General features: G+C 40.3%; 3 protein-coding genes across 5 annotated transcripts in view; 2 read left to right on the top strand and 1 right to left on the bottom strand.

Moving 5' to 3' along the window:
- Positions 1 to 14188, top strand: part of LOC139143372 (histone H4-like) — a 36368-nt gene extending 22180 nt beyond the window's left edge. For both annotated transcript variants that reach the window (XM_070713632.1, XM_070713631.1), the window contains one exon: positions 13122 to 14188. In XM_070713632.1, coding sequence (XP_070569733.1) covers positions 13180 to 13497 — 318 coding nt within the window. In that variant the 5' untranslated portion in view covers positions 13122 to 13179 and the 3' untranslated portion in view covers positions 13498 to 14188. The remainder of the gene's footprint in view (positions 1 to 13121) is intronic.
- On the bottom strand, positions 4540 to 13029 carry LOC139143370 (uncharacterized). 2 transcript variants are annotated; one of them, XM_070713629.1, is made up of 3 exons: positions 12651 to 13029; positions 5991 to 6234; positions 4540 to 5061 (listed from the first exon to the last, which is right to left on the bottom strand). In XM_070713629.1, exons 2-3 carry the CDS (start codon positions 6103 to 6105, stop codon positions 4667 to 4669), a joined length of 510 nt encoding a protein of 169 aa, XP_070569730.1. In that variant the 5' UTR covers positions 6106 to 6234; positions 12651 to 13029; the 3' UTR covers positions 4540 to 4666. The 2 variants fall into 2 exon arrangements, with proteins under 2 accessions (XP_070569730.1, XP_070569729.1); XM_070713628.1 differs by having other exon boundaries at positions 4541 to 5061; positions 12780 to 13026.
- Positions 7831 to 8396, top strand: LOC139143364 (histone H2B, gonadal-like). The gene has a single exon (XM_070713620.1). The coding sequence runs from the start codon at positions 7848 to 7850 to the stop codon at positions 8214 to 8216; it is 369 nt and encodes a 122-aa protein (XP_070569721.1). The 5' UTR covers positions 7831 to 7847; the 3' UTR covers positions 8217 to 8396.
- Positions 14189 to 15511: the final 1323 nt, after the last annotated feature.

Below are 15511 nucleotides of genomic sequence, written 5' to 3'. Positions count from 1 at the left end.
TTGTCAATATAGATCAGTTTTTTCTAAAATCATTAATTATGCAAATGAGCAAAAAGTAAGCAAGCCACACCCACCAAAAACTAATCAGTTCTTGCCATTTGCAAACTAAAGCTATGTACCAGACTTGATTCTGATCTGATGAGCCATTTTGAGATATTGAGTACACAGACAGACAGACAGACACACAGACACACAGACAGACAGACTTCGCTGCGACATATGCCCACGTGTGTCAACACGTGAGCTAAAAATGGGTAAAGGTTAGAGTTACTCATGACAGTGGGTATAACTCCATTTATAAAACGATATGGTACCACAGTGGTGTTGAACTTCACTGCCGTGTTGACAAGATGCAAAATTTCGGTCAGTCAGTCAGTCAGTTACGTGGAGGGACTGGTCAGACTAAGTCTTCCTGCCTATTTCTCTGTTCACCCTTCCGTCTCTCTACCCACCTGCCTGTCTCTGTCTGTCCGTATATTGTCTATTGTCCGTATATGTGTATGCAATTGTATGCACTCTCACGAAGTACAAGTTTGTACGCGTGTGTTCGTATATTTTTGATATTTTGATGTGTTGCATTCCAGCCACACTTTTTAAATGCCCATATTTGGGAAAAATAAAGTTCTATTGAATTGAATTGAATTGAATTGAATTGAATTGAATTGAATTGAATTGAATTGAATTGAATTGAATGAAGATGCGAGGTACTATAAACTTAAGGGCCATCCATTTTCCGCTGTTGATATGCAAGACTTTGGAAAGACTTTGTATCTTCATGGACACTATTAATTCGCCTTGGTTTCATCCACACGCCCTTTTGACGAAAGCTCGATTTGGTATGAGGAAACGAGCTTCGGCCTGGATATGGAGTATTATTTAGTGCAGCTTTTAGGAAAGTGAACTTGAGGCGAGTAGCACTTTTGATCTTCGAGCTTATTTTCGTTTGCAACGTGTGGTTTGGCGACGGTTAACAATATATAAAACATGTGGCTTGGAATCGGCCACGATTTTCTGGACAAGATATAATAAATACAGTTCCTCTGTACTAGTTGACGGTTTCTCACAAATTTAAACGCCGTAAATTAATTATTATTTATTATCATTATTTATTAAAATGTCTTGAAAAACGTACTACACATACGTCACAGTGCGCTGTACAGAACACACAAAAAAATTCAAAATTTAAAAATACAGAAGACAAGGACAACACCACACGAGCAGTGCTGCGGTAAAGACCAGATATGAACTGAAAATGCTCACGTGTTTCATTATATATTGCATTTATGTGCAAGTTTGAACCTTTGCTACATGCTTTGCTACATTTAAAGTGTTATGATCAACACAATGAATTTCACCACAGATCAATTCTAAAGGTCATTAAGTATTCAAATATGTAATTAGCTGAAATAAAAATAATTAATTTCTTTGAGTACTGTCATTGTATCACAATATAGCATGTGTAATTACCTTTGGTCAAGTCCTTCAAGCTCTATGCCAAACCGTGAAAGCTTGTTAGCTATTTATGCAAATTATGAATTAGCTGACATGAAAATGCAAAATGACTTTCAATAGTGTTATAACCTGGTATAATGATCAATGTACACAGCATGTTTCGCCAAATTTTATCAAGTAAATGCCAGTATATATCCCTAATTTGGAAGGTTCATTAATATGCATATTGGGAATTGGCTGAAAAAAATGTCAAATGACTTTCAATAATCTTGTATCATAGTATCTTTAATGTACATAGCAAGTTTTGCCAACTTTGGTCAAGTCAAAACAGATAAATATCGCTAATAAATGCGGGATATCGGACCGCAGGCGGGCGAAGATTGCATTATAAGCGCGCCAACCCAAACTCACTGCATGGACATCACATTTACGAAATCGAAGTCCAAAGTCAACTACGTCATTGTTAGAATAAGAGAGGTTTTCCATAACACGGGAGCATACCACCACAAATTTTGCACAGATGGCGTTGCACTGGCATTGAAAAAGGGTGCATGGGAGCATGGGAACGCGGGCAGTTTCCCTCGCTATGGGTAGGAAATGCATTGAGCAAGACACACTTCCGGGTTCGCAAAAAATCGAGGATCCCATTTACGGGGCGCTCAAATATAACTATTTGCTGTGATACATAGCAGAGGCGTATATGTTTGTGATGCTGAGAATAACATCAGTAAATAAATGACGGGTTTTAAAAGTTGACGTTTTTTGCGATGAAACAGACTTCTGAAGGTAGCTCGCTTGGGGAACACGTCATCCGGCCGCTGTCCGCTTTGACCCCAGTAATTCACACTGGTTTTGGTCGGCCCCAGGTACCCAAGTCACTTCGACCCCGTCACACTTTTGCCTACATGTCCACGGAGACGATTCAACATGTTCCACAACAAAGCCAAGACAAAAATTGAAAATATCAATAAAATGGCTTCACAAAGGCTGAAATACACGATACTCGATGAAGTATGAAGTTTATGAAATGAAATCAAAATTGACAACACAAGTGTTTGTCTCGGGTAATACCACTTGAAGTTGAACTATTCTACAGACTGTTTTTTCCATACAGTGCAGTATTTGTCAGTGACAAATTAATCTTTGCAATACATTTTTTTGCGATGAGCTGGAAATTTGATTAATATCGAGTTAATGTACATAAATATTCCGTTATTTACTGGGACACGTTTATTTTCTCGATCCGCTATCTGCGGACTACGTGCTGAAGTACATTGACTGTTCATGTCAACGATCGTTTCTCCCTCTGCAGAGTTTCTGTATCCCGTTCAACAACGCTGTACCTCGATCACACGATAGTGATGCTATGTAGCTGTGCAGTATTGAAACTTATCATAAAATGGCCACCTCGTCTAACAGTAACACGTATTGTCGGGATTATCGTACGGAAAAAAGACTGCAAAAGTAAGACTTATGAATCTTCATCAGAATTGAACACATCATGATTGTACACGAGTATCAACCGTGAATGCACGTTGAGCTCGGCAGTTACACAAGCATGGTACGCTACATGCATAGCCCTACGAGTATGGCGACAGTGTCCGGCTTTGGCTACGCCGGGTAGCGCCTACCGGAGGTGGGAGGCGGCGTAGCCAAAGCCGGACACTCTCGCCATACTCGTAGGGCTAGCTACATGCACTGCCGCGATGCCGATCGTATGCATTCCAAGGCCTATCCCGGAATTTGTTTCACAAACAACCTCAAAGGAGAGCAAACATACTTCTATGGACAATGACGAATACGTTTCTTGGCGAAGCAAAATCAAACAGTGCAGAAGTACATGAAGTAGGTCATGGCCTTGGACTCTGTGCACGAACCTGATTGGACACTTCAATACCTTTGACCCAAAGTTATTATTCATCAGCACTTCCATGCCATGAGGCTAGGTAGAGAACGTATAATTAGCCCTGCGTACGATGCTGTGTGTTCCGCTACAGCTAATAGCCCCGCTCGAGCAGGGCTATTAGCTGTAGCGGAACACACAGCATCGTACGCAGGGCTAAGAACGTATGTACTCATTTCTGGCGATCGAGCAGCGAGGGAAACAATCAATTACCAAGGATAAAGCTAATTTGCTAAACGATATTTTATCTTGAATAGTGAGTTGAATGAGTAATAAAATATCATATTTTTAATGTTCAATACGAGGTTGAAACACGGAGGGACCGTGGTTGAAACCAGAGCTATCCAGCTGTAGCCAACCTGGACAAGCACTTTTCACAGCGCCCTCAAACAGTCGATTGTTTTCACTTGTCATACGCGGCGTAACAGAAAAATTAAAACTTTCATAATTTCATTAATATCCAAGCCACGCCCACCAAAACCTTTTCAGTTCTAGCCATTTGAATTCTGAAGATGTCTACCAAATTTGACTGAAATACGTTCAGCCGTTTTTGAGAAAATGGACCCACAGACAGACAGACAGACACACAGACAGACAGACAGACAGACGGACAGACAGACAGACAGACAGACATCGCTGCGACATATGCTCACGTGTTCACACGTGAGCAAAAAATGTGCCGTAAAAGCAAAAACAAATCATTGATAATACAGATCAAAAAGATAAGTTTTCAAACCGCATTTAAAAGACTCAAAATTTCTTGCAGTACGAATCTCTACAGGTAACATTTACCACAAAGATGGCGCGCACACTGAAAAGGCCCTCTGGCCGTATGCCTTACTGGCTTTACCGCGAGGTGGAATCAGACGTAACTTGTCTGCAGAACGGAAACAGTCGTCGGAACTGCGCCTGTGCGAGTTTCTTGTTTACAAACAATGTATTTCGTCACGATATCTAGATGCACCTCATCATCAACAATGTAAATGTAAATTATACGATGATAGATTATGACAGACATGTGTTAACTTTCACCAATCACCATCTTACCTTGAAAACAGTGTTTACATTGGTCGTGTGGGTCCCATACGACATTTGAGTGCACTTCTGACGACTGTATCCCTTTAAATACTACGAGATCGCATGCACCATTGAGTGTAGCAAAAATACAGTGTAAATTGGCTATTTATCATCCGTAGAAATTTGTGGAAATACTATTAATAAGTTATTTGTTTAAAAATCATGCTTTATTGTCCCCGTACTGTTAATGATTTTCTCCCATTTACTTATATTGGAGAATAAAAGTTCAAGGTCCTACTTCTCTTCAGATTCCTGATCTTCTGCTGCGTTTTGTAAGTCCTCGACGAGATCACCTATCGCCTGTTTGAAGGCCTTTACGATTTGTGGAACTTTCTTGAACTCTTTGACGTTGTGGAAAGTCCTTGCTATGGCTTTAGGAATTTTCCACCCCTTGAGCCCGGAGTCCCGAATCAACTGTTTGAACTCCTTGGCTCTGGTGATCAGCGCAACAGCTGAGGCCACTGCAGTATTAGCTAGGTCAATGAATGCTGGAATGAGGTCGCTCAATGCTCTGAAGGCGTTGATAACTTCCAACGGAGTAGTGTCGGCGAGACTTTCTTCTTCGCTGTCTTCTGCTCCTGTCGTGAGAACAAACTTCGATCCTTCTTGAACTTCAAGCTGAAGTTCAGCTGCAAAGACAAAGCAACCAAAATTAATGCTGCTGCATCCGTTCCAACTAACAATAGTTCGACAAATCATATCAGGTCTCACTATGAAATGACAGATTTGATGTGAAAAATAGTGATTTTAGCTCTTTATGATACGATTGAATCCCATAGTTGGTGATCACCCAAATAATTTAAAACCACCCTGGTTATTAAATATACACTATTTTATGCAACGAATAAAAACCAGAGAGTTTCGAATTATATTGTTGCTTACTTTTCAAGCATAGCGAAATCTGTCGATCAAAGATGCATTTAATCTCCTGTTTCATTAACTCAACAATAAAAAGTGTGCTCCATCTTTTATTTTAAAACATACGAGAAAAATATTCAAGACCTCTGTACTGTTCATTTTTCTCTGCCTATCTTCAAATGTGTCCCTTGATTCGTTTTACAACCGCAGTGATATGCAAATCCCTGGAATAAAACAACGCTTTCCTAATGAACAAGAAAAAGATTACTTGTAGCTGTGATTTCACGGAGATAGCAGCCTTCCTTTCGAGCGTCACTGCTAATTAACTTATCGCAATATAAATTCATAAGTCCATAATCATTAGATCTTAACACTCGATAATTTTGGAGTCTATAACAAACCCATTCCCATCTAACACGATTGGGACTAGTTTGGGACAATTGGATGGTGAAGTAATGTCTGAAAATCTGCAAATGTTAGCTCATCTGCTTTTCTTTTTACGTTACACACTTGTTTTTATGAGTAATTTGTAATATCGAGACATTCACCAATAGGGCACCTAACATTTTTGAGAAATTTGAAAAAATATGAAGATCCAATTATCCCAAATTAGTTCAAATCGTGTTATCTGTGTGCGATATTCTATAACGCATCTCCATGTATGCCATTTAAATTAAACGCGACTGCTTTTAATACTTACGGAATTTCTTCTTCAGGCCTAAAATAACGTCTTTCATGGTGTCGTCGCTATTATAACCTGCAATGACTTTGAACGCTTTCACGGCGGAGTCGATGGACTCCCTCACATCAAACATTTTGTTAAATGGAGCTGAAGCGTCTTCGAAGATCTTGTCAAGAAATTCAATGCCAGTCTCTTGAATGTCCAGTTTCTCAACTTGAACGTCTTCAAGTTGAGTTTCCTCTTCGATTGGTTCCTCAGGCTGCTGTAAAGGAAAAAAAACAATATTCTGAATAAAACGAAAGCACTTCTGAAGGCAATCTTTTGATGTTGATGTTAGCAGACTGAATGTTTTAAAGGAACAAGCACAATTAGCGACAGGGGACGGAAGAGGAAATGAAGGGGGTGAAAGAAATGGGTATGCAAGGGGGCCTTGACAATTCAAGAGTACCATGAGGACGCCCTCTACCTTTCACTCAATAAATCATTCTGAACGGGGCAGCAAACAATTCATTCATAAATCTGTTTTGTAAGTTATCTGATTTCAGAAGATACTTATGACTAACAATCAAAAGCCATGATCAAAACCTGTGGACACTGTCCAACGTGTAATATCAGTAGAAAAAAACAACTAGTACCACAGGCGGCCCAGACGTATTGAGTTTGTCTCACCATAGACCCTCGAGAAAAACGAGGGTCTATGGTCTCACTGTTTTCTCTATCAGTGACAGTTCCTCTCCTTTATTTCATGCTCTGGCTGATCGGAGTAAATAAAATAAATTATTATAACCTAATCTAGCCTCTTGACTCTTTATTTATTTTACACCCCATTATAAGGACGCTGATCTCTCATATACACATCTTGTAATCATTGAGTCAACACGACTGATTATGCTAATCCCTGGACTTATCAGGGATTTAAAGGTTGTCCACATTGCGAAAGATTATACATAACAACACGGCTCGATTGTCCCGTGGTTTCAGCACAGGGCACAGCAGTCATTCCACTGGGGTTGGGAAGGGTTCGGGTACTTTGTGCAACGGTTTGTTTTATTATTATATTGCTGTGATATTTCAAATAAAGATTTCAACTCCAAACAGTCTGACTGCTTTCTGTATTAGTACATGGAGATACCAAACGAATGATTACAAGAAGTCTTATTTCACTACGTGTGGGCATGGATGTACAAAAATAGATTTTTTACATCCATAGTGTGGGACGGCTGTGACGTTGATAACCCTCTGATACAGACAGCGAGGAGATAAGGTGAAAGGTAATTAATAGACTGAAAGATTCCGTCGCGTGCGGGCGCTCCGGCGCACAGCGACCTACGACTAGGTCGTAGGTTGCAACACAGTCCGTGGAGGGACTGTGGTGGAGGGACTGTGGTTGCAAGAAGTCAGAAATCAGTTTGGAATCGAAATATTTATTTGAAATATCACAGTCAAAATCAATAAAACTATATAAAACAAACTGTTGCACAAAGAACCCCCCACCTCAGGGGAGACTGACTGCTGTGTCCTGTTGTTTCAGCCTTGATCTTGTCTCTTTTTGTAATCGATAAAATCGGCATTAAAATTGAAAAGATCTTTTCTCTGCACATGCCAATTTTTAAATAGCGCACAGATTTTGCCAAAGAATTCTGTTGTTCTACGAAGCCAAATGACGCAATAACGAACACTGTCATTGAAAGTGTCAACAACGTTTAAAATAAAACGACATTGGGGCGGGAATTCCCTTCTACCTTCTACTCGGTTCGTGTCGTTTCCCGCCAAACATCAACAATCCTTCATTTGCATTTGTTTGATTATAAATAAGCTTCGTTTCGGAAGACATATCATTCACTGTTTCCATAGCAAAGTCGACTACACATCATCATGCCTTCAAAGACGAGTGGTAAAGCTGCCAAGAAAGCCGGTGTCAGCAAAGCTGCGCGCACTGGAGACAAGAAGAAAAGGAGACGAAGGAAGGAAAGCTATGGTATCTACATCTACAAGGTGTTGAAACAGGTCCATCCAGACACTGGTGTCTCCTCCAAAGCCATGTCAATCATGAACAGCTTTGTCAACGATATCTTCGAGCGTATCGCCACAGAATCATCACGATTGGCCAACTACAACAAGCGTTCCACCATTACAAGCAGAGAGATCCAAACTGCTGTCCGTCTTTTGCTGCCCGGAGAGCTTGCTAAGCATGCCGTCAGTGAGGGCACCAAAGCCGTCACCAAATACACAAGCTCGAAGTAAATTGTATGCCAAGCATACACATACCAAACGGCCCTTTTCAGGGCCACCACATCCTCAAAAAAGGGAACTACCGTACAATAAAGCCAATATAAAAATTTCGAAATTTTAACACTTCCATTTATACTGGTGTTAGGGTAGTGGTAAAAACTCTGTTCGAAATAATGACCCTTTAATACTGACTGGTTATATCCATATTGAAAGTATTTCAAGCACAAGTCCAGCCCTTCCAAATGCTACTATTAATGGAGGACGTAATTCATGCACACCTACCCTGAACAAAAAACCCTCAAAAAGGAATTGCTTGGACCACCGTCCCTCCACCCACGTGCTTGAACTTAGTTGACAGTGTAAGTTCCTGACAGCAGCAAATTTACTGAAAACATGAGCGGTGGCGTCCGCTAGTGCTACCGATAATGAGTAAAAAGCCTAAACGATACGGCAACACTAGACCCACCTTCCTTGAGTGATTTTGGTCATTTTTTGTTTTATGGTAGATTTTGAATCTGTCTAATATGGCCTTTGAGTGGATGATAAGTTTGAAACCCTAACACACTCGGAAATGAGTTAGATTTTAACAAAAATGAACATTGTAGGCCAGTTCGCGTGCCGTGTTTTTCTTATGTCTTAACGGTTTCAAGATTAGTCAAGGCTATCTCAAGAGCGTAAGTAGATTACGTTAATTCCGTCCGGAGGAGTGCGCATGCGTCAGTCTTCTTCCCAGCTGCCGGCAGGAAGTATGTCGCGGCTACTGAACATGCTGAAGGTAGCCGTCGATTGCAAAAGCATGATCCACAAAAGCGAAATATCAAGCATATGGCCAGGAATGAGAGAACAGTTAAAATTGTCAGAGTAACAGTCAGGCTTAAAACTCCAGTTTGCGATGCGTTGAAAAGGTGTAAACTGGAAATGGTCGCAAGCGAGGACTGCATGTAACGCAAAACGCTTACTCATTCAACAAGTTGCCTGTCCCGTTTTTCGAGAGGGTCTATGACTAAACTGAGCTTCGAATAAAAACTTGTAATACATCTTGCGCACAACAGAGAGGCTGCTCGTTGTAGTTTTAATTATTTTTACCTCGTTTTCCTATGACACGTATTTAATAAAACTGTTCCCGTATAAAACAAATAACGGCCGAAAATCCAAGTAGTAGGTCCTTGTCTTTACATATTTGCCAAATAAAGTCCAGCACTAGTCAAAATTAATCGCCGCCAAACCAAAACGTACATTTGTGTCCGCTAACAAATGACGTGGACTCAATGCAAAGTATAGTCTGACATTCAAAACTGACCCTGCCCCAATCAAACTAGGCTACTCCGAAAATCCAAAAATTACGTCTTTTTCTGATAACAGTTTACATGTTTGTCTGCACCTAATGAAGTCCGACATTCAAAATTGATCCCGCTCCGAACTAATTGCGACTGGTGATAAAAATGTCAGATGATTTTTTACGTCTGCAAATGCCCAGCGAATTCCGGCAACTAAAACTGTTACCGGCCTCGCTACGTTACGGTTACACGTAAAGCATGCAATGAAGATTACGTTCCTGTACGTCACCACAAGTTTTCTATATTTTTTGTGAAAATGGTTGCGACGTCTTTTTGTCTCGACAGTTGGGCGAGCAACATTCCTCTCAGTAGAAATTAGAAATATGGCAATAGTTCGAAAATTTATGACGAGAAAATCTGGTGTCTGCTCTGCCCGGTTTGGAAACGTAAGCCAATCGTTTTGTAAATTCTATGCGGGCACAGAGGGAACGTGATGCGGATAACGCACGTACAGTTTTGCTATATTACATTAGAATGATGCCGTGATTTACAATGTAAACAGAATGTTGACCTAGCATTTGTTTTTTAATTTGTACCGGAGCTAATCATACAGCAGACATAATTTGTTTCGATCAACTGAACTTTCATTTGGCGGACTGCTCATGCAGTGAGTCGAAGTCCAGGGTCGAAATCAATCTCGATTGAAAAGTATGCGATATTTCACAGCACAAATTCATGTCAGTATAGCTTTAAAATCATTGCGATTGAATTGTTATTAGGTAATTATAAACTTATGCGGTAAAGTTAAAGAAACCAAAATTGAAAATGATAGAATAATTTCCATGAACTTGAAAAAATTTAACAACCATGAACGTGCTTTGTTCGAATCAGCAACTACTTTTTCCTGTGAATAAACTCAATCACGCTGAAAAACAGCGTGCTGCAGCGTGCTGCAGGTCTGTCTATCGTCGTTATTATAGTAGTTCAACGTACAGTCGCCACCGGAGAACGACGAATGCTCGTTTCCACATATCAGCCAACGCGATATTCAACTGTTTGACTGAAGTTTCACGCATTTCATTACTTGTACGAAATTCGACCGTCGCGATTTTAGAATGACGCATTCAATTTAATATCAGCGTGGTCACAGATTCACATCTGTTTTAGGTACTCGCCTCCATGGTACTCGCGAAGCCAAAACAAGTCGCTTTTTGAATTGTTCAAGTTTCGTGTCAGAATCGATTTATTTCAGTTCTTCGCCAACTTTTTATCTTGCCATTAGGAAATCGTTTTAGATACCAGATATTGTCAGGTGTTATATTTAGTTTAGCCTAACGATGGGTTAACCTGGCACAACACAAAGTTAGCCCGGCACTGGTGCTTCTGAGGTCGGAAACCGCGTTCATGTAGCTGTCCGTTTTTAGCTCCATGCCATATTGTTCAAGGCGGACTGTGGTCGTACTTCAACATGCAGTACGGAACGTAAAAGCTAACGTACGCAACACGGCGTCTGAATGAACTTCGTCTTTGTCGGTATGTACCACATTGTAAATTCATTGTCACGTGTCTCTCTCCGGGCAGGAAGCTGAAAACGCGGTGACGATTGCGCAACTAAAAGAGAGGAAAACAATGTCATCGGACTTGGCATGCAAAATCACATAATTTTTACGAAGTATATACGCAGCCAGCCATTTCTTCGCTTGATAATCAAATTAAACTGGTACACTACAGTGCACAGTTAATACCCTAGTTTGCATTTAGCAAGAAGATTATCCACAGATTTAGCTCGGAATGACAGTTGTGTAAATAAAGCGTAACGCTTACGCCGCGAACTGGCCGTTTCAGTGTTCATTTTCTTCCAATTTTCACGTCATGTATAATTTCATTCATACCACAAATTCAGACAATTGTGTAAAAAGTCCTGTACTTCATTATGGGCTGGGAATTTCCACCGAAAATGCGAGCGAACCGGAATTTTAGCTGACTTTGTGCGACTCCAAGGGTCGCATACACATTTCTGCGATTTACTCCGTTCCGTTTTTGGCAATGTATCGCAACTTCTGGAGAGTGTAACTTGGCGCCACGTTGACGGATTAGCCTCATCTTTGCACAGGTTGTAGTTAGTGACTGTTTCTACAAAACGGTGTCTCAGAATTTCCATAATGTTCCAGAAACAAAAGATATCGTGACAAACGTGGACAAAAGCCGTTAATTTATTCAGAATCCACCACTTCTCACTTTCAAGGCTAATTGTGCAAAAACAAAGCGGAGTATCAAAAATCCAAGACACGGTTTTTTACACACCTTACCCTGCTATCGATTGCAGTAAACGGCTCACCAATTGCCATCACCCTCTCGTACTTACACTTTTTAAGTGAAAAAACTCAAAAACACACATTTTTGAGCAAAACAAACACACGCAAACAGATTTTGAAATATTCTTACAATTTTTATAATCTTCAATTATCAAGCTACCCAAACATATACTACATGTCGGGTTAAAGATTCATTTTAATGGTGAAAAATCAGGTTAAAGATAAGTGTCTACGAATGTGGGTCTCCCCCTTAATCTCTGATTCTGTTCTCGCTTCATTCTTAATGATGTTGGGTAATCACATGGTGTTCGTCCTTTGTTTCCATTTGACATTATGATCAAGCTGGTGAAATTGCTTTTAAATGAAGCTGATAAACAGCGCTAGCATGCCCCTTTTTATTTTCATTTTTTTTATTTTTAGAAACATTTTCCTTCATCTCCCCAGGATTTATTTTCAAATACAAAGTACCTTAGGCAACAAGCACGAATTGCAATGCAATGTTGATAATTCTCTACGAATATATACCAAGAATGGCTACATTTTGATAAATTGTGACAAACTGCATGTTGAAACGGTTTTTGCATCTTAATGACAAACTGAATTGTTCAGACAGAAGGTAAATTTAATTGAAAATACTCCACGAGTCACAGCATGGAGGTACAAGAGAGCATTTTCTCGACAGTACCTCCACTGTCACACTGAAACAGATACATCAAATCCATTATATGACGCAAATCACGTGGAAAAATATGCAGTGACGATATAAGCACGATTGAGGCTTTTTTCGGCTTTATAACCAACTGCTCAAAAAACTTCACGATTGACAAAACATTATATCCAAGGATGTTCCTCACCTACAGAATGTCTTGTTTAGTTTATATATCCAAGTGGCGTCCCACAATTCGTGACCATAAAAAACGGGAACAATTCTCCCGTATTTTTAACTTCAGACAACTATTGTAGTTGTTTGAGTACATACTCACCTACAATTCCATGGGCCCTCGAGAAATTTTTCTCGTGGGTCTTTGACAATTCGTACAAATACACTCATTGAGTTTCTACAATTCCATTCAAGGGACTTCTTCTCAAATAATTACGTGTCCTTATTTTTAGGGATGCATTGTGTATTGACTGTTTGAGAAAGGCTTTTGTTGAAAATGCTTCTTTCGATAGACCGGTATACCACAATATTGGTATGTAGCTATATCACCCACCCCCTGTATTAACATATGCAAATATCAGCTGTATTGTCTGTCTACCAATTATGCACAATGATACAATGACAAGGAAATGATTTATGGTCGTGTTTCCTATTGCGTTCGCAGTCAACCAACATAGAGGCATCGAGCTTAATGAAAATCATTCTGAATTCAACCTGCAAACATGTCCTGTCGTGGTGAAAGAGGAAAAGGGCGTCAACGTAAGGTTCTGCGTGATAACATCGAAGGTATCACCAAACCAGCTATCCGTCGTCTGGCCCGTCGTGGTGGTGTCAAGCGTATCTCTGGTCTCATCTACGAAGAAAGCCGTGGTGCTCCGTGGATATGTCATGGAGGTATAAACGAGAAGGTGTTCTTGGAGAACGTCATCCGTGATGCCGTCACCTACAGCGAACACGCCAAGAGAAAGACCGTCACCGCCTTGGATGTCGTCCATGCTATACGACGTCAGGGCCGTACTCTATATGGCTTCGGTAGCTAGATCACAAACTACAAAACCCATACCAAAAGGCTCTTGTCAGGGCCACCACATTTTCCAAAAAGAGAACTACCATATTTACACTATTCTAAACTTGCTGTCTTCCCGTTACGTCATTTTCTAGCACGTTCACTGCGAACTTCAACCTAAATAAAATTTACACGGAAATGAACGTATAATACGCATGGAGGTAGCAGCGACATCCATGGTATAAGTAATCTTAAAGGGGAAGTTCACCAAGGATGATTTTTACATATGTGCTAGCTTTGTGGTCACTTACCCCGGAAAAGCTATTTTCGCCATTTATAACTCGCCCGATTTTTTACAAAAACCGATAGAAATAGTACAGGAAGTTGCCCATGTAATTTGAATCATGGGAAAAAGCGCCAAGCTTGGAGCTTGCATAATGTGATACGGAAGGGACCATCTTTCCATGGGTATGGCATTGTCCACTCACCCATGCTTAAACCAGGCTGTGCGTATTTACATAACTTTTGTTTATACGGAGTATCCTAGCATAAACGATGAATCACTTATAATTAACTGTCCACTGTCAGATTTTGTGTTGCTGTTTACTACTGTGTTACTGTGAGAGGACAATGTTGGGGCCATACCCGTCCGGAAATGGTCCCTTCCATATCACATTATGCAAGCTCCAAGCTTGGAGCTTTTTTCCCATGATTCAAATTACATGGGCAACTTCCTGTACCATTTCATCGGTTTTTGTAAAAAATCGGGCAAGTTATAAATGGTGAAAATAGTTTTTCCTGGGTAAACAACCACAGCGCTACCACATATGTAAAATTCATCCTTGGTGAACTTCCCCTTTAATTGCAATATTACCATGACCTGCCCGTCGCATTTTGATTGGTCGAGCTGAACCACGTGACTGACCACAAATACACAGTAATGGTTCGTTTACATGCCCGTGAATATGAATAATAAGATTAACAACTCAAAGTATCGTAACTTTACAGCTGAAACGTTATTCATAATCAATCACAAAAAAGATTGAGCACTTGTAGGTCAAGTTGAGATACTTTTTTCTGAAAACATCTCCGGCTTGCCAATTTTTTACAGAGCGCGTGACAGTGCGTCGCGTGTTGCTCAGTTTCTGGGGCCCAGTTGTCGTTCGCTCCTGAAATTTTCGGAAATTTTGACGGTTTTCTTGCGTTTGTTGATAATATAATGGAAATAACAGACTCCGCTCGGACCATTAACGTTTATTTGTGGGCGCGGGCTCGAGGAAAGCCAAATTAACGGGCTCTGCAAGCCTCGCCCGTTAATTTTTGGCTTTCCTCTCGCCCTTGCCCACAAATAACGTTAATGGTCAGCGCGTCGCCCGTTATTTCTATAATATCGATGGGCCAGTTAAATCATGGACAGTATATCTTCCCATGGTCTTCCCGAGAGACCGTGGTCTACGGTTCCTTGAAGAACATCTCTTTTTGAACTTAAAGTTTTACTAAGCAGAATATTCGATTTAGCCAGCAAAGCTACTGTTTGAAATGGGTGTAAATCAACAACCAGGCATTTCTAGTTTGAAACACAACGGACTGAGAATAAAAACACCAGCAGAGAATACAATATTTGTAAAAAATTTAGCCTATATAGCACAAGAAATTCTTTTTTGTCTTGGTCAAGTTCCCTGTGTTGTGAAATGGGCGGATGTCGCTCCTCTGTTACAACGACAACCGAAATGAAGAAACGAATACATGGAGAAGTCGAAGTATGTCGATTGTCCTGATAGGTGTGTGGAGGGAACGTGCGATAAATGGGATAATCATAGTTTGTATTTTTCCAAACGTTGACTCTGCCCATATCTTATGAAGGCGTCCTTTCTTTAGATTGTACCCTGAGGTAGTTTGGATATTTGCATATTTTAGACATTAAATTACACTGGATATACATATAAAACTTTAATTTCACAGCTTTGGAGGTATTAAAGTTACTACCACATTTTTCAAGTCTGCTTTTGTAGGCCCATATCGATACATGGTAAGTATATTTGAATTTC

Source organism: Ptychodera flava, chromosome 11, assembly GCF_041260155.1.
Source record: "Ptychodera flava strain L36383 chromosome 11, AS_Pfla_20210202, whole genome shotgun sequence".
NCBI lineage: Eukaryota > Metazoa > Hemichordata > Enteropneusta > Ptychoderidae > Ptychodera > Ptychodera flava.
The sequence above is the reverse complement of the archived record's forward strand: the minus strand, read 5'-3'. Positions and strand labels throughout refer to the sequence as shown.